Here is a 19672-nt window from a genome sequence, read left to right as displayed (position 1 = left end):
CAGGTATCGTGTTGGTGTGGTGTGCCTTCTTTTCGTCCGAAGAGAAAAACTGACAAACTGATGTCTGGAAGCAGAGGACGAAAATAACACCGTAACAGTAGCACAGTGGATTCTGGATTAGGGATAACTCATAATTGTCACTACCGTATTTCGCAATTTTGACGCTTCTAATAATTTGGATTGGATTTATTAACTTCAGCCCAACTTTCATAGTTGTGATTTTGGGGTCCCTGAATAATTTGCCCAACTGCCTTCCAGTAGTGGACAGCAGAAAGTCATCGGCCAATCACCAGATACACAATCGCTGACTCTGCCGGCAGGGTGAGGCAGAAATGATCGAGTCTTCTCCGCCACTTCCACAACGAGCATCGCCACCGCTACCGATTCTACCCGCCATTGATCGAACCCTCACCCTAATTCCAGGTCTCCCCAACGACGTCGCTGCCTTTATCCTCTCCCTCATCCCATATTCCCATCATGCCCGCCTCAAACCTACCTGCAGATCGTGGAAACTCTTCCTATTATCCCCTACGCTAACTTCTCTACGCCGCCGCCACTGTCATCTCTCCCACCTTCTCTGTATATTTCCCCAGGACCCTTCCATTGCTTCCCCTTTCCTCTTTGACCCCCATTCTCTTGCTTGGCGCCCTCTCCCCACTATGCCCTGTAATCCGCATGTCTATGGTCTCTGTAACTTCACCTCAATCTCAATTGGGCCCCACCTCTATGTACTTGGAGGGTCCCTTTTCGACACCCGATCGTTTCCCATGGATCGGCCCTCGCCCACTTCATCGACTTTCCGTTTCAATTTTCATGATTTCTCATGGGAGCGTCTTGCCCCCATGCTCACGCCCCGCGGCAGTTTCGCCTGCGTGGCATTGCCTGATTCCGACCAGATTTTGGTGGCTGGCGGCGGGTCGAGGCATGCAATGTTCGGAGCTGCTGGAAGTCGAACCCGTTCTGTGGAAAGGTATGACATTAGTAAGGACGAGTGGGTTGCTATGGATGGATTGCCAAGCTTTCGAGCCGGATGTGTTGGTTTTCTTGTTGGGAATGAGTTAGAGGATAGGAGGGAGTTCTGGGTGATGGGTGGATACGGTGCTTCCAGAACCATTTCGGGGATTTTTCCCGTGGATGAGTATTGCAAGGATGCAGTGGTGATGGAATTGAAGAATGGAAGAGGCTGTGGCACGTGGAGAGAAGTTGGGAATATCTGGAGAGAAGGGGAGAGTATGAGATTTGGAAAAATTGTTGTCGTCGAGGAGGAGAATGGAAGCTGTCCAGGGGTCTTCATGCTTGATAGGGATGAAATATTAAGGTACTTTCTGACTGCTGATTGTACATTTGGATAATCTTGGTGTTTGTGGCATGTGACACGGGACAAATATTGGGTTCCAGATTAACTTATCATCGGCTGCTCTGAAGTTCAAACCTGAGTAACCAGTGTGAAAATGTATGAAGTATGGGACGTAATATCTCTAGCGATCTCATTTATGTGAACACTCTGCTTCTTTTTTCCCCGTGACATTTGATCCTCCCCCCCTTCTTGTGCCTGATCGGATGGTGAAAGCTATGATAAACTCTTGTTGGCTTGTAGTCTACACGCTTGCAGCATGGTTATCACAATTTTATTGACTTCCAAGATGTGTGATATAACTTTTTCTTAGTGACTTGCTTTCTCGACCTCCTGATCATGATATGTTGAATATACATTGGGGAATCAATGTTCTGGCTTTTCAGCTTTTCGAGCTATATTTATTTGGAGTTGTGTGACTGATTAGATGACCAGGATTTTTAAGATATATTTTGACACTGTTTGATAATTATGCTGGTTATAATCTTGCTTATCAATCATCTAGTGGACCAGAAGTGGAAAGCCAGGTCATAATATTCATGTTAGTGCACAACTAAAAAGCCCATTCTGATACTGTTTGACCATCAGAAAAATAAAAAATTTGCCCGCTGAAACTTCAATCTATCTTTCTGCTGAGTATGAATCAAGTGTTTGGAGCTTTTGCTGACAACAAAAATCAGGAGAAATCGCTTTTTCAAAGCAGCGTCCTTGCAAAACAGTATATAGTCTGTTAATAACAGAAATCCACAGTTAGTCCAAAGCCCAAACACACACTTAAGGCAGCTCTGTTCGCCGATATCATTTTTTAAAAAAATCCATGTACAAGATAACATTACTTTCTGGATATCCACAAAGATGACTTTCTTCCCCTTACTTCGTAATGTAAAATTACAACATTTATGAGCTTAGAGATCTTCTGTTGACCCTTTACTTTGTGATGTATGCCCTCTGCAGATATGACATGTCTTCAAATCATTGGCTTTCTGAGTCACGTGTACCTAGAAAAGCTCCTTGCAACTCTTCATTTGGTTTTGTGGTATTATATGGTGAGCTGTATGTAATGATGAATTTAAATGCTGTGGATGTGGTGGAACCACGAAGGCACAGGCGACATAAGAGAGGAGGGATACTGTACTTCCAAATCTATCATCCTAAGAAGAAGACATGGAGATCGCTGGTCACAAAATCGCCTTTTGATTACCCTGTAGACATTAATACTGTTGTTTTGAGCTCAATTAGTCTGTGATGGCGCCTCTGATTGATTTGTATGGTTCAGGAATCTCCGCACAAATTATGGTGGTTCCATATCATTGGAATCGCATGTTTCCGTGTTGATGGCTTATTTCTGTATATACATTTTTTGTTTGGGTGATTTCTGTACATACATCTTGACTCTTGAGTGATGTGTTGTTCATTTTTATCAGATGTACGTATTATCAGAATTTGTGTATAGGCTACATAATGTATAAATTGTCGCTGAAAGGATTAAAATTTGTAAAGGTTGAAGTAGGAATTATTGGATAGAAAGAATGTTGCTTGATTTTATTGTTGATGAACCTGCTCCCGCCACAGCCATTTTGGTTTCTTCCCTTTATTGCCCCCTGCGGGATAACATGAAGTGCTCACAGACAAGGCAGATGAACAAAGGTTCTTTTTCTTTTTAAATTTCTTGGCCCCTTCTCCTCTTTCCTAGAGAGGATCTGATTCCTTCTTGAGATTTTTTTTTTTTGTCATATCATAAATCTTATTATATGTGACTCCCGCATAGGCAGAAGTTTCTCTAATACAATTTTTGAGGCATAATCAGAATCTAATGTCACCCAAAAAAAAAAAAAAAACTAGAACCTTCTTTAGATTTTCGAAAGCTACTCCGCCGTTGTTGATTCAGAAGAGAGTTGGCCTAAAAACAAAACAATAAAAATTGCAGTTTTCTGACCGAAAGATATCTTTCTCCTCTCTTTCATCGATTTTGGATGAATTCTCTCTTTCCTTGGAAAAAAGAGAAGCAGAAAGATATTCTGCGTTGGATATGTCAGTTTTTTAAAGAAAAGCATCACTGATAGTGTCTGATTATCTTTAATAGGAAGATATGTGTACCTACTAAAAAACCAAAAAAGAAAAACACCATAGTTCGATTACCATCAAGCCACCGGTAGCCATATGGGATTCAACTCCATACCAAGTACGTAGTTAGGCTTTTCTGAATTAATGTATCTGAAAAATTAAAAATTGAGCCAGGTTTGGCCGTTCCTGATTTTTTATACTGCAAAGTATTTTTATGCATGTGTTTATTTTTTCAAAGTATAAGTATCCCTTATTAAATATAATTCTATTCGAGATACTAAATGTAAATATTTTTTTCAATAAGAACTTAAATCTTGTTTCGTGATACTGCCAAAGAGTTGCTCTTCTTGCGAGTTTAAAATGTCTAGGGATAAATGCATGGTAAGTCGTTTGTTTTTTTTTTACCAATGTCAAATCATAGTAAATCCACATTCGTGGATATCGAAATCGAAATGACGAGTTAGCTGCGCCGCGGACGGATTGAATATTCACTTTATTTTCAAGTTAGTCAATAGTCAGAAGCCTGAAAACTAGGGAATTATTCAAGTCTTCTCTCTGATTTTCAAAGCTCATAAAAAATGAGCCAGAAACAAAACAAAACAAAATCAAATACAAAAAATCGTAAAAGTCAAGTATATCATAGAAAAAGGCCGTTCATGTAAATTAGCATTCAATTTTTCATATGTTTACTGTTAAACTTTTTTTTAATGAAAATAAGTACAATTCTCCAAAAATAAAATGACAAGTCTGTGGTTTAATTGAAAAATTATGCCATTATATGCACACAAAAAATTATATTTTTTGCATAGTATTAACAGATAACTGCATATATCGTCATACTATTTTAATTGAAGAAGCTCATAAATAATAACAAGAACAACTGATAATAGCCCGGAGAATTATATTGTCATATTTTCACCCCGTATGGTCGATTTCGAATTCATAACGTGGATAACTAATCTGCTAAACAATAGTGCTAATAAGAAGTTCATATTTATTAAATAATGTCCTTTTTGAAAAAAAAAGAAAGAAAGAAACTATTAATTAGAGGTTATCTTATTCGAGATACTGTCAGACGCTAAATGCGAGCACCTCTTTCAATAGAGATTCAAATCTTAATTTGCCATTTTGTAAGTAACTAATCCCTTCTGCTAAACCCAAACTATTAGCAAAGAAAGAAACTATTGTCGGTGACTAAAACCGCAAAATCAACCTGTGAGAGTGAAGGCCCAAGAATATATATGTGTGTGTGTGTATGTATAGTTGGCCAATTTTGAAAATTCTGCATTGTCTCCGACTGATTCGTAGCGCACAGAGGAGACATGCAGGCGATTCATAGGCCACTGGGACTTGCCAACGTACATGAGTATGAAATTCACAAGGCTTCAAACCAAAACACGCGGACGGGTTCAATGCTGGGGATTCGGATTCAGTAGTGTTATTACCTAATGCGCCGTCCAGGAGGACTGATCATAACATTATTCTTCACTACAACTTGCATATGCATATAGTCAAACTTGATATTTGAATGAACAAAAGTCGTCGCTGCGCATTATCATTATTATTTGCAAATTCATGTGTACATCTTTGATCAGTCTTATGATACAATTCGATCGTGTCAAGAGATCTGTAAGGTAACGAATGTCAACAAAAGAATCTCGCGTACCCAAAAAAAAAAAAAGGAGAGTTGCATGGACATGGATGAAGGGATGGCGTTGAGGTTTAGGTGTGAACAGGGTCGGGGCTTGCAGGTGTGGTGCCTCGTGGCAGCGACGGCAACAGAATCCCATGTTGTGAGGACCAGAACTCAGCTGGCAACAACCTCGCCGCTCCCAATTCTGGAGAAGCAACCAATACGATGAACATTATTACCACTACCGTCAAAACCATGTTCCTGCTGCAAAATAAAGCCATGTGGGCGACTAATCTCCCTGGAATTTCCTCTGAGTTCCCTCTCACTTTCGAGCTAGCTTTTGGAAAGATATGGTGGTGCTGGCAAATTAAAGTTTGATGAGCCCTGAGCTTTATCGGATGTTGGTTACGATCAAATTAAAGTTTGTATGAGCTTTGAGATATGGATGATGGATCGAAAGAGATGAGAGCTCTGATATTTATAGGAACAAGAGAGGGGTTGGGTTTGCTCGGGATTATAAGCCTTGACCGCTACCCTCCGTGCTTTTTAAAAGCCCTTAGCCTTGACCCGGCAAGGGGGTTTGAACTCAAAGGCTGAATTTTGAAAACAGACCAATTACGGATTGACCGGTTCAACAACTCGACCTTGGGCGCCAAGCGCTGTTCCGAGTAAAGTTATTTGGATATCTATTATATACGCAGGTAAATTGAATTCTTCATATATACCTGGGTCAAAAACTGTACTTATTATATTATGAATATATATAAGATCTGTGTATATTACTACGTCTTCCTTGTGACCATCCTAAGTACAAATATGCGGAAGGCACACACGTACCTACAGTTAGTTCAGCGGAGACTAGGCCCTACTTAAGACTATATAAATATTTTAGAATAAAAACTTATCTGAGAAAAGTAAATTTTGAAGCAACTACAGCATTACATACAAGAGTTGACACCGGAGTTTCAAAAAAGGAAAGGGGAAAAGACATAGAAGAAGAAGTGGAGGAGGAGGAGGTCAAAAGGTGATGTATCACATGCTGTCAATTCCCCAAGTCGCAACACACGCAGTGTTGTCCAAGCGATTATATTGTGGCATTCAAAATTCACGACTTATTCAGTTTACAAAATATTTCTAGACTTACTCATCAAATAAATAGAAATCATCGAATCCTTTGCCATAGCTTTTTAAAACGCAGGTGGAATATTGAAAGACATTTTTAATCTTTGATGTGAAACTCAGCTTTTGTTGGTAAGCCGCGTCTGTGTGGCCTTCTTGTCGTCGGCTTTACTGATGTTAAAGTTAACCGTAAATAATTTAGAATATTACATAGGGTGCGTTTCCATGCATCACTGATCTGCTCGCGTAAATGGGCTGGGGAACAAATTTATTTTTTTTTGGTAGAGGCTGGGGAACAAATTTAAAATGTCCAAATTGAGAACAAACATAAATAATTTTTTTTTTTCACAAAACAAAAAACTGAACAAAACCAGCCAATTCGACCAAAAAACCGGTAAATTGACATGTGGTCTAATCTGATTTAGACATTAAACAGGTCAAAAGTTGAATCGTTATCGAACCAGTCAAATCGGTATGAATAGGTAATGAACCGTTTTGAATGATTATGTTGCTATTAGTTCTATTTTTTCTCATTCAACTCCTAATATCTCAGTTATTATATATTTGAATGAATTTTAGTGATGATTTTGACATCAATGATTATTAATTTTAGTTATTGATGCATTGTAAACATTAAAATTCTCAATGTTATTATATTTTGTTATTGTTACAATCAAATTATTATTATATTTTCTTATATTTTGTTTTTAGTGATTTTTAACGTTATTGTATTTTATCATTTTCAAGTAAATTATTTTATTTTAATATGAACAGTTCATCCTGAGTTGATGCCAGTTCGACTAACTGACCTTTAAATTATTATCTCAACTGGTTTAGTGTCTGGTCTATTTTTTATTCCTTGATTTTTTTTCCACTTAAAAATAAATAACTGTATTCTATATAATATATATTCGTTGGGGCTTTATGTAATTTGACGGGCTTAAGACGGGCGGTCTCAATCACTCATTAGTCATTGGATATTACGTGGCCGCTTTGCCTGAGGGCACGTAACAGGGTTGCGTCACGCATGTTCACGCACTTTTCGTTTTTTAAGTGGGCCTCTCCCCGCTTGTTCCTTTTTTCGTCCCAGGCACCTTATGAAAATTAATTTTTCAGACATGTTTCATGTTTTCCAACCGCTAATATATATAATACATACATATATGTGTATATATGCCCAGAAAGTTCTAATTAATGCCCTCATAAAAAAGTATTTTATTCATACATCATGTGCTTAGTGTTGTCTTAATGTTGTTATTTATGAAATATCATGTTGAAAGACAATGAACAAAATTCCATAATCTCAAGTGTATCGCCCAAAGAATTATATCAACGTAACATGAGATCACTCCTGATCTACCTGTGTCCCAGAATGCTTTGAACTCCCAGGCTATGGCCATAAGGCCCCCCATAAGACTATGTAGTACAATATATTTAAAAGGTTCGGCAAAAGTGCACAGACACTGTCGTATGTATGGCCTGTCTCTTGTCAATTACGAGTTCATTAATAACAATGTTGAACATAACGACGTTGCACTCACTGCATTTATCATTCTCTGCTTGTGTAGTCTGATATAATTTACGATGGCCGGAAAAAAAAAATCTGATATGGTTTACTGCGCATTTCTTGATCTTTCCTCTCGACAGTTGTCATTTTCTTGGCTTAAAGATCGATCCTTCAGTTTGAATTCTAATTCGACCACCTCGTACTGCCACTGTGTGCTAATTGACTATTTGATGGAGACGAGCATACTGCGTGGTAATAAAGATACTCCTCCGGTTATAGGACCCAATTATGTCACTGTTTGTTTCCAATTATACCTACATGTTTTTTTTCCCCTAGCCTGAGAGGAATATGCTGTGGATGGTAGCGAACAAGTTTATTTAGACTGCGCCAACAATTTATATTTCAGTTCTTATACATGAACTCTCTCTCTCTCTCTCTCTCTGTGTGTGTTTTTTCCCTCTACTGTTATTGTGTGGTTATAAATTTAAAAATGCACTGGCCTGCAAGGATAATTAAAACTTGATAAGAATAATGACGTCGTACTGCATTATTGATATAAATATACATGTATGTGTGTATGTGGGATCAGTATTATAGTACAATTGGAGTCAAGAGTTATATTTGTAAGACAACAAACGGAAACAATATTAAAGAATCTTGTGCAGGGAAAATTAAGGTTGCATGGATCACGTAATCTTCTGTGCTGTCATGATGAAGCAGGAGAAGGGTTGGCCAGATCGATTGATTTGGTTTAGGTGTGAATTGGGTCGGGGCTTGGAGGCTTAGTGCCTCGTGGTAAGGATGGCAACAGAATGCCATGTTGTCTGGACCAGAACTCACCAGGGAACACCCTCGCTGCCGCTCCCAATTCTGGAGAAGCAACCAACACGATGAACATTATTACCACTACTGTCAACACCATCTTCCTGTAACTCAGGGCCATGTCTGGAGCTTTTGAATAAAGATTTGGTAGCAGCAAGGTTGATGATGAGGCCGTGTGGGTGACTAATCTCCCTGGAATCTCCTCAGTTTCGACCTAGCTATTTGAAAGATATGGTGGTGCTGGCAAACTAAAGTTTGATGAGCTCTGAGCTTTATCGGATGGTTACGATCAAATTAAAGTTTTTATGAGCTTTGAGATATGGATGATGGATGGAAAGAGATGAGAGCTCTGATATTTATAGGAACAAGAGAGGGGTTGGGTTTGCGCGGGATTATAAGTCTTGACCGCTACCCTCCGTGTTTTTTTAAAAACCCTTAGCCTTGACTCGGCAATGGGTTTGAACTCAAAGGCTGAATTTTGGAAACAGACCAATTACGAATGGAACGGTTCAACAACTCGACCTTGGGCGCCAAGCGCTGTTTCGAGTAAAGTTGTTTGGATATCTATTATATACACTTATAAATTGAATTCTTCATATATACTTCTGTCAAGAACTGTGCTTATTATATTATGAATATATATAATATCTGCGTACGTCTTCCTTGTGACCATCCTAAGTACAAATATGCCGAAGGCACGTATACACCTACAGTTAGTTCGACGAAGACTAGGCCCTACTTAGGACGATGTATATAGATATTTGAGAAAAGTAAATTTTGCGCACCGGAAAAAGTAACACTCCAAAAAAGTGAAGCAACTACAGCATTACATACAAGAGCTGACACCGGAGTTTCAAAAAAAGAAAATTAAAGGGAAAAGACATAGAAGAAGGAGTGGAGGAGGAGGAGGTCAAAAGGTGATATATCACATGCTGTCAATTCCCCAAGTCGCAACACGCGCAGTGTTGTCCAAGCGCTTATATTGTGGCATTCAAAATTCAAGACTTATTCAGTTTAGAAAATATTTCTAAACTTACTCATCAACTAAATATAAATCATCCAATCCTTTGCCATAGCTTTCTAAAACGCCGGGAGATTATTGAAAGACATTTTTAACATTTTTAATCCTTGATGTGAAATTCAGCTTTTTGATGGTAAGCCCTGTGTGTGTGGCCTTTTTGTCGTGGGCTTTACTGCATATTAATTAAAGTTTATGTAGTGTACGTTTCCATGCACCACTGATCTCGCTCGCGTAAATGGGTTAGGGAACAAATTTAAAGTGTCATGCGTATCAATCTGAATTATTAAAGGACAAAATTAAGGTCAAGCTAATTAGGTCTATTATGTCCAGGTATCCAATCAACTTTTGCCACCTGTATTGGTCTTTATTTAACCCCAAATCTACTGTTAAACCACTGTTAAGTCCTTTCTTCTTCTCTCCCATTTTCGTTCAATGATCCAGTCTCGGCTTCTTCATCTTCGTCATCTTCACTACTCCTCAATATATCAGCAACAAATAACAATCTTCTTTGATTCGATTCACTCTTATTCCTCTCCTCCAAATTCCTCACAAAACCGATCTCTGAATTTCCTGATCTGGTCACTGTATCTGGGTATCGTTCAACGCAAGCACGCTCACACTCTGTGTTTGTAATTCTCCTTTTGACTTGGTAAATTACCAGGAGAGAAGAAGACGAAGATGTGTCGGATATGATGATATCGGATCTGCATAAACGACTCGAATGTGATGAGACGAAATCACTTGCTGGGATGCCGACGAGAGCAACCATGTGGAGAAAGAGCAGTAATGAAAGGGAGTCATTGTCACCGGCGGTGGCAGCAAGCTGGCAACTCGGATGGCAGTAAGAGAAGGTGAAGGAAGGAGAGGATAGATAACGGAGCACAACTGAGGGAAATATAAAGCTCCAGATTCCTTGAGGACAACCTCTACGAACAGCATCTGCAAGCATCCAGTTTCGGAGAAGAACACCTATTTAAAACAATCATCAGCTTTTCTTTTTAAAAAAAATAAATTACTTTCCAAAGAGTAAATTTGGGGTTAAATAAAAATTAATACAGGTGGCAGAAGCTTATTAGATATTGGATATAATGGACCTAATTAACTTAACCTAGTTTATCAATTATTAAATTAGGAGTCGTATTTCCAAACTGAGAACAAACATAAATAATTTTTTCACCGAAAAATAAACAACTGTATTCTATGCATACGTTGGGGCCTATTGTAACGGGCTCAATAGAGGCGGTCTCAATCGCCCATTGGATATTACGTGGCCACTTTGTCTGATGGCACGTAACCGGGTTGCGTCACGCGTTTTCACGCACCTTTCTTTTTTTAAGTAGGTCTCTCTCCGCTGGTTCCTCTTTTCGTGGCGGGCCCTTTGTGAAAATTAATTTTTCAGACATGTTTTACGTTTTCCAAATGCTAATATATGATATATGTATGCCCAGAAAGTTCTAATTAATTAATACCCTCATAAAAAAGTATTTTATTCATACATCATCGTTTAGTGTTGTCTTAATATTGTTATTTATGAAATATCATGTTGAAAGACAATGAACAAAATTTCATAATCATCAGTGTATCACCCAAAGAACCATATCAACGTAACATGAGATCACTCCTAATCCTACCTGCGTCCCAGAATGCTTTGAACTCCCAAGCTATGGCCATAAGGGCCTCCATAAGACTATGTAGTACAATATATACACACATAAAAGGTTCGGCAAAAGTGCACAGTACACTGTCGTATGTATGCCCTATCTCTTGTCAATTACGAGTTCATTAATAACAATGTTGAATATAGCCACGTTGCGCTCACTGCATTTATCATTTTCTGTTGCTGTAATCTGATATTATTTACGATGGCCAACCAAAAAAAAAAAATCTGATATAGGTTACTGCGCATTTCTTGGCTTAAAGATCGATGCTTCGGTTTAAATTTCAATTCGATCACTTTGTACTGCCACTGTGTGTTAATTGACTATTTGATGGATACGAGCATACGGCGTGGTAATAAAGATATAAGATTACGAGAACACAAATCGTAGGGCTCAGCATAAGCTTAAGCTTGAAGAGACGATCTTGTTACTGCGAGAGAAAGCCAGCCACCGATACCTTTGACACTGAATGAAGCTGCTTACGTCACTGTTTGTTTCCAATTATACCCACATGTTTTTTTTTTTCCCTGAGAAGAATATGCCGTGGATACTAGCGAACAAGCTTATTTAAACGGCGCGAACAATTTATATTTCAGCTCTTATATATGAACTCTCTGTCCTCCCCCTCTCTCTGTGTTTTTTCCCTCTTCTGTTATTGTGTGGTTATAAGTTTAAAAATGCACTGGCCCGCAAGGATAATTAAAACTTGATAAGAATAAACTGACATCGTGCTGCATTATTGATATAAATATACATGTATGTGTGTATGTGGGATCAGCATTATACTACAATTGGAGTCAATAAGAGATATATTTGTAAGACAACAAACGGAAACAATAAAAAATCTTGTGCGGGGAAAACTAAGGTTGCATGGATGACGTAATCTGCTGTGTTGGCCGTATGGATCGATTTGGTTTAGGTGTGAATTGGGTCGGGGCTTGGAGGCTTAGTGCCTCGTGGTAAGGATGGCAACAGAATGCCATGTTGTCTGGACCAGAACTCACCAGGGAACACCCTCGCTGCCGCTCCCAATTCAGGAGAAGCAACCAACACGATGAACATTATTACCACTACTGTCAACACCATCTTCCTGTAACTCAGGGCCATGTCTGGAGCTTTTGAATAAAGATTTGGTAGCAGCAAGGTTGATGATGAGGCCGGTTTGAGAGCTTTCAGATATATTTGTGTTATGTGGAGAATGTTGTGAGGTTTGAGATTGATGTGAATGATTCAGAAGAGATCGATCATAGCTGAGATATATATAGTGAGGGGGTTGCGCGCGATTGTACTGTGTGCATGTCTTGACCGGTACCTTCAATGCCTTTGAAGAAATAATATCGTGTGGCTTGACTGACCAATGGGATTTGAACTTGAATATATAATGTTTGAATTTTCAAAACGAGCAAATTACATGTTGAAAGGATCAACCCACCACCCTTGGGCGCCAAGCGCCATTCCGAGTGAAGTTATTGATTTATACGTTTATTATATACATATTAATTGAATTCTTCACATCTGGGTCATAACCTGTAGCTATAATTACGAATATAAAACAAAACTATAAATATATATTGCTATATATTTGATATCTCCCGGTTTCCAGTTCAACAAGTTTGTGGACCACGCACACATACCTGCTAGTTAATTCAACGAAGACGAAGCCACTCAAGACTTTAATTTAAAAAGAACAAAGACATAATAGAAATCTACATCTTCCGTTTTACCATTAAAAAAATAAGGACAGAAGGAAAGAAAGAAAAGAAGGATTAAAAAAAAAAAAAAACTTCGGTACCGGACAGGTCTTGATCCCAAAAAGTGAAGCAACTATGCAATTACAGGAGCTAGTGATAACCAAAAAAAAAAAGAAGGAAAAGTCAAAGGTCAAATATTAGTTTATGGGCCATGTCATGCCCAAAGCATTGCAAGCATTCAAATTCCGTGTTTGGGCAATGGGCTTATTTTCCATCTACGACCTTTTCAAATCAACAAAAATATTTCTCACAAAGATGAGCTATCAATCAGGTTAGAACTAATAGAAGTGACTAATTTTTCACAATATGTTGAATTAATATTCGAATCCTTACCAAAAGAAACGCTCATATTTAATGTCTGACAGTACCTCAAATAAGATAACTTCTAATAAAAAAAACACCTGTACTTTAGCTAAAAGGAAAAAAACAACGATGAGCTTCTGATATTTAAGATCAAAGCTAACCTTCTAATTAACTCTTGTATTAACAAAAGATGAAGCAATTATAAAGGTCATTTAGTTGGCTTGGCTTGACTCTACAATGCATGTAGAGGGTTCGAAGGCTGAAAATGAAAACCATATATTAATTGAAGCGATCAAAATAGAGTAACTTGGACGCCAAACGCGTACGTCAACCTCATCTGCCCAGAAATTAAAGTGCTCTCAATATATTTGGTTCGTACATGCATATTGCCAGCTGTTTAATGAGTGTCGTGAACCACTTGTTCCCCAAGTAATTACATCATCAGCGTACATCAAAGTCACGAGATCAGTCCTGATTCTACAAAGGCAAGTGAAAATACAGGCAAATTAAACTACTCCTCCTATCCTAAATATAAAACCTTTATATCAGTATGTATAAGGGTCTTACATTTAAAATGAGAGGAGTACTAGATTTGACACCTTCAGACAATTAGGTGGACGCGTGTGTGTGTGTCTCCAATGGACTTTCCACATATGGACATGTAGATCTCACTCTGATGCTCACGTCACTTTGTTTTTCCCTTGAGAGCTAAGCTGTGGATATTAGCCAACTGGTTGGCCTCCGCCCTCCGCAAAGAATTTAGATCTCGACTTCCACGACATGCGACATGCGACATGCGGAGTTGACTTTAATTTATTATTGTCTTTGTTGTCTCTTTTATATTTATATACACACACACTATCACCCGTCCTTAATACAAGAGGTATTTAGGGATTATATTTAGCTCTAAGTATGGGACTCTAATTCATTTTGTTTTTAATATTTATTCATTTGCCTCTCAAATAATCTCCATGATAATTACACACCTTTAGGAGTTATTATCAATAGGCAATCAACAGTATTTTAAGAAAAACAACGTTTAATTACTATAAATACCTGACTTATCTAATTTTATCAATCTCTCCAAATTCATTATGTAGGTTTTATATTATTATAAAGACAGGAGGTTGTATATTTATGCTCTATCGTTATTGCGTGGTTTAAAAATCTATTGGCTAACTTAGCCTGACTGTGTATGGATTGGTAAGATTGAAATTGAACGAATCAAACACAAGCAACTTGGACCCCAAACACCCTTATACACGGCAAAAATAAAAATCTAAATACGCAGGTCAGGCTTACTCTATATAACAAGCAACATGCATATCACTTTCTATGGCCAAAAAAAGAAGAAGTGATTCTTCAAACACGGAAAAATTAAAAATAAATTTTCTCTCATCACGACGAAGGCAGAGAGTCAATTGACTAGAAATCAAAATTCATAAGTGCTATATAGACACACACACACACACACACATTAATGTTCAACATCATATATCCACACTAGACCCCGACCGACATTGTAGATGAGGAAGAGCTGCTTCATTTTCTGAATTGAACTGAACGTCCGAGTCAGACACCGGTAATTAATTAATTGTACGAATCTAAATGCATCAAGAGCACGAGCCTCGTTTTCCTTATATACATGGAAATTTCCAGTTAGATAAACACGCCTTCGACTTGAATTTTTCTTCCTTTCCTTCGATAGTCGCCCCTGATCTTCGTATAATATATTGATTTACGAAATGTGCTTCTTTAACGGAAACACGACGGCCTCTACGCTGATTTTACAATTTTGCTGGAGTAATGACTACGTACTGATAGATGGATTTCTTCCAACGCGTTTAGGATTAGGGTTTTGCCGGTATATGTTTTGTGAAGACATGACTGAGCTACTGTGTTAGAACTTAGAAAATTGAATGGGTTTGGAGTGTAGGGAGGGCACATATCTACAACGGCAAAGCAAAACGGGGTCATGTGCATGCAATTCAAATGGTAAAAAAGGAATGCAAACAAAATATGAAAAATAGTACTCCTCCAGTCCTTAATATAAGACTTATTTAACTAATTTGATTATATTAAAGAAGTTAGGTAAGTTAGTTAATTATAAGAAATATGACATATTTTTCCTAAAACACCATAATTATCTTTTTTAATATCCTTCCTCCCTTATTTACTTGATTATAGTTAAGGAACATCCATAGGGGTAATTTAGAAAAATTAATAAATATGATAAATATATCTTATATTTAGAATTAAGATTAAATTAATAATTAAGTCTTGTATTAAGAACCGGAGGAGTACACAATATATAATATGCACGACCAAACCCACTGTTTAGGAAGCAGTTATTAATATAGTAAAAACAAGTAAGCAGCCACCAAAACGAAGCACTGGTCTAACATGACAAGTTGAAATATTTAATCTTCAACTGAGAAATGAGAGAGGAAAGAGATTCGATTTTAGTCCCTAGCTTGCTATATCCAGCTTCTACTTCTCTCACATTGAACGTCAGGTCCAACCTATATCCAGTTATTGTTTTTCTTCTCTATTTTTTTCTTCAGGATACGTTTGTATAATTTATAAAAGAATCATATTATTCTTTATGCTTTCTAGTTTCTGTAATACATTAAAAAAAATGTCGGAATATCAAATTAGCAAAACAAACGTCTTTTTTTTTAAATTAAGTGTAATATATTGTTGAATGATTATATGGCTTAAATAGAATGTTGTTTTATTTAATTTCTGTACCCATTCTAACCTCTCAGTTAAATAATAATTTTGGTAAAGAACTTATATCTACTATAAACCTAGAATCAGCCAGTGAAATGTGCGATTTATATACCTTCGTTTTCTATGGCAACTCCTACTCTTAGATGCGTAAAACAAAAGGAACAAACGCATTAGTGAGTGAAGCAGAAAACGAGAACTCGACTGAACTCAACTAAATTGCTGATCGAGGGTATTAAACTCAGAAGGGTATGTGTATATAATAATTAATTGGATAGTTCGTAAAATATGTGTGAGGATTTAATCTGGCATATGAGAGGAGTCAACGAATTATGTGTGTTAGAATATAAAGCAGCAGATGGTAAGAAAACTACGAGTTTGGAAAGAGGTTGTTTTATTTTGGAATAACGTTAACTATGTGTAATCCCCGATCGACAGAGAAGCAACCACTCCTTAGAAAAGTGATAATTCACGTCTTAAATCATTTCTTCGTTATAATCTGATTATTTTTTCCCCTTATGTTCTTGTTTTAACACCTCTTTTTCACCAGAAATCTTCTGCCAGCAGACATGCAGGGACACGTCACACCAGCTAGCCCCCCGGCCGATGAGGGAATGAATAAATCACATTCATGTAACATGCCACCAGAACGGAGCTTAATTAAAGAGTAATTATGTGACAATGCTGTTATTATTGTTTTATTGGATTACATATTATTTCTTCTACATTTATTACAAGGGAATATAAAAAAAAGAAAAAAAGAAAACAAGAAGGGATTGCATGGGAACCCAAGATGACGAAAGAAAGCAAAAATTAATTAGGCTGGCTTAGCTTCTGGTACATATTGAGTTGAGGCTGTATGGATGGAATTCTTCATTCAGGAATGAACTCGATCGGGACTTGGGGGGGGCTGGCCTCGAGGAAGGGACTGCAAAAGTGCCTCTTGTAGTGGCCTCGCAGCTCCAAATCCAGCAGAACCGAGCAGTACAAGGAAGACGATGACCAGTACAAGAATGATCATGCTCCTGTAACGCAAAGCCATTACGGATTAATCTCTTGTTTTATAGAATAACGTTGAAGGGCTGGTTTGGTGATATGAGACGAGGCATGCATGTGTATATATAGGCCACATTTTTTTTGGTGGGGGGGGCTTCGTAGAAAATGTCAAAATGACAAAGACCACCTAGGAATGTACCAGCATGCCCTTTCCTGAGTTTTAAATTCGATTTCAGCGTTGACCCATGACGCTTGGAAGGTTAGAATATAAACCGAGACCAGATTTTATATATGGGTGTGTTGAATAAAATAACTAGTCAAATGCATTACGACAACTAAACCTTAATATGCGCGCTGACAGAGTTGGAAAACGACTTGTACGTTAACGTCGAATGAAGTTATCAATTACATCCATTTCTATGTCTGACGACAATCCCATTTCTATGTCTGACGACAATTAATTACATATATCTGATCTTGATATATAAATTAAGCCAATAACCAAATATAACAAATAAAATAGGAGTATGATGAGGAGACGATAGCGCTGGGGATAGAATAAGAATACAATTTAGACTGCAACGCAATGTTGATTAAGATCACGTGTGGGAATTATATATGGCCAAGTGTTAAATGTGATTAATTAATTACGTGCATGTTTGCCCCCTCCCTAATTTTTGGTTTCGAACTTGTATACGGATCGTATCGGCCACTTTAGTTAATTTAGCCGTTTCTTTGGGTTTCAACTTCCGACCAAGATTTTGGTTCTTTAATTTATTTTTTCAGAAAAGTAAAGTAGATTAATGGGGAATATAATTCAGAGTAAAACTTCTCTACATAGACGTTCAAACTGGTGGAAGGCTATCTGTTTCTACGAACAACAGACGAAAAATCAGAAATGTGAGAGGGGCATTTGAATATTTGAATAATGTTGAATAGAGGGTATGCTGAGTCCGTAGATTAAATTAGGGGGCAGTTGATTCCATCAAAGCATCAGGAAGCAGCAACGAAATAAACTCATCAAATGTGCCAGTGAAGGAGTCATGTTCTTACAAGGCTAGTTAGATATATACAAGTCACTTAGCTTCCAAAACATAAACCTTATTACTGTGTGTTTATTCAATGCATGGAGTCAAAAATAAACGCACAACCAAATTACACGATCCAATATTCTTTCAACTTTTTCTATTGGCCGAAGCATGTGCTTCTATTTCATGTTGCTTAAATTGCACTCCCCAATATGTGGACGCTGGTGTCTGACTGGAGGATGGGAAAAAGTAATCGATTTTATTTGTCACTAAAGCCACACGTCAGGGTAGAGCTGTAAATTTCATGGGGAGCCTGACTTCGTTCTACCGACTCAAAAGTTATAAATCTCACCTGCTTCTAATTCTGTTCCTCTATTTTTTTTTTTAATTAAGTCTTCATAGTTTCACATTTTTACTCAGGTCTGTATTTTTTTTAATCAAGCCCTTACATTAATAACTTCATATTAACAAAATCTAACTCATTTTAATTTTTAAATTTGAATTATTTTTCAATTCTTTTCCACTGTTAATTTATTTACACTAGTCTATAATTAATTGTATGATCTCATTATTGCTTATTTTCAGTACAAATTTATTCTACACAAAATTAGTTTATCTTTATAAATTTTTATTTTAGAAGGGAATTTATTTTACTTAACAATTCTCAATTTTTTTTAATATTTTAATCAAATATAAGAAAAAATAATCTCATTTGAAACTATAATGACCTAATAAAGAAAGAACTAAACTTAGGTCAAGTTAATTAGGTCCATTATGTCCAGGTATCCAATCAACTTTTGCCACCTGTATTAGTCTTTACTTAACCCCAAATCTACCGTTAAACTACCGTCAAGTCCTTTCTTCTTCCCTCCCATTTTTCTTCAATGATCCATTTTCGACTTCTCCATTTTCATCATCTTCACTACTCCTCAATATATCAGCAACCAATAACAATCTTCTTTGATTCGATTCACTCTGATTCCTCTCCTCTAAGTTCCTTACAAAACCCATCTCTAAATTTCCTATTCTGAACCTCAAATCACTATCACTGTATCTGGGTATTGTTTCTGCACTGGTATTCCAACGCAAGCACACGCACGCTCTGTGTTTAAAATTCTCTTTTTGACTTGGTAAATCACCAGGAGAAGAAGATGAAGATGTGTTGGATATGACGATATCGAATCTGCTTAGAGAATGACTCGAATGCGTGAGCCGAAAACACTTGCTGGGATGCCGATCAGAGCAAGTATGAGGAGAAAGAGCAGTAATGAAAGGGCGTCATTGTCACCGGCGGTGGCAGCAAGCTGGCAACTCCGATGGTAGTAAGAAAAGGTGAAGGAAGGAGAGGGTAAATAACGGAGCACAATTGAGGGAAATATGAAGCTTCAAGTTCCTTGAGGACAACCTCCATGAACAGCATCTGCAAGCATCCAGTTTTCGGAGAAGAACACATACTTAAAAACAATTATCGGCTTTTTTTTTTTAATGGTTTCCAAAACTAACGGCGGTTTAACATTAAATTTGGGGTTAAATAAAAATTATAACAGGTGGCAGAAGCTTATTAGATACTGGACATAATGGACCTAATTAACTTGACCTAAGTTTTATCCATAAAGAAAATACAGGAACCCAATTTAAAATAAGATTAAGATGAAAATATAAAATTTAGGGGGGAAAACTACGGAA

The 19672-nt window shown here is 37.4% G+C and overlaps 1 protein-coding gene across 1 annotated transcript; it reads left to right on the top strand.

The window, feature by feature from the left end:
• The first annotated feature begins 196 nt into the window (after window positions 1–196).
• LOC114723472 (F-box/kelch-repeat protein OR23) lies at window positions 197–2894 on the top strand. The gene is made up of 2 exons (XM_028909650.1): window positions 197–1318; window positions 2309–2894. The coding sequence occupies exons 1-2, from the start codon at window positions 333–335 to the stop codon at window positions 2598–2600; spliced, it is 1278 nt and encodes a 425-aa protein (XP_028765483.1). The 5' UTR covers window positions 197–332; the 3' UTR covers window positions 2601–2894.
• Window positions 2895–19672: the final 16778 nt, after the last annotated feature.

The sequence above is a fragment of the Neltuma alba genome, unplaced genomic scaffold (assembly GCF_004799145.2).
Source record: "Neltuma alba isolate B1F8T4 unplaced genomic scaffold, ASM479914v2 tig00012143_pilon, whole genome shotgun sequence".
NCBI lineage: Eukaryota > Viridiplantae > Streptophyta > Magnoliopsida > Fabales > Fabaceae > Neltuma > Neltuma alba.
This window is presented reverse-complemented; position numbering and strand designations above follow the sequence as displayed.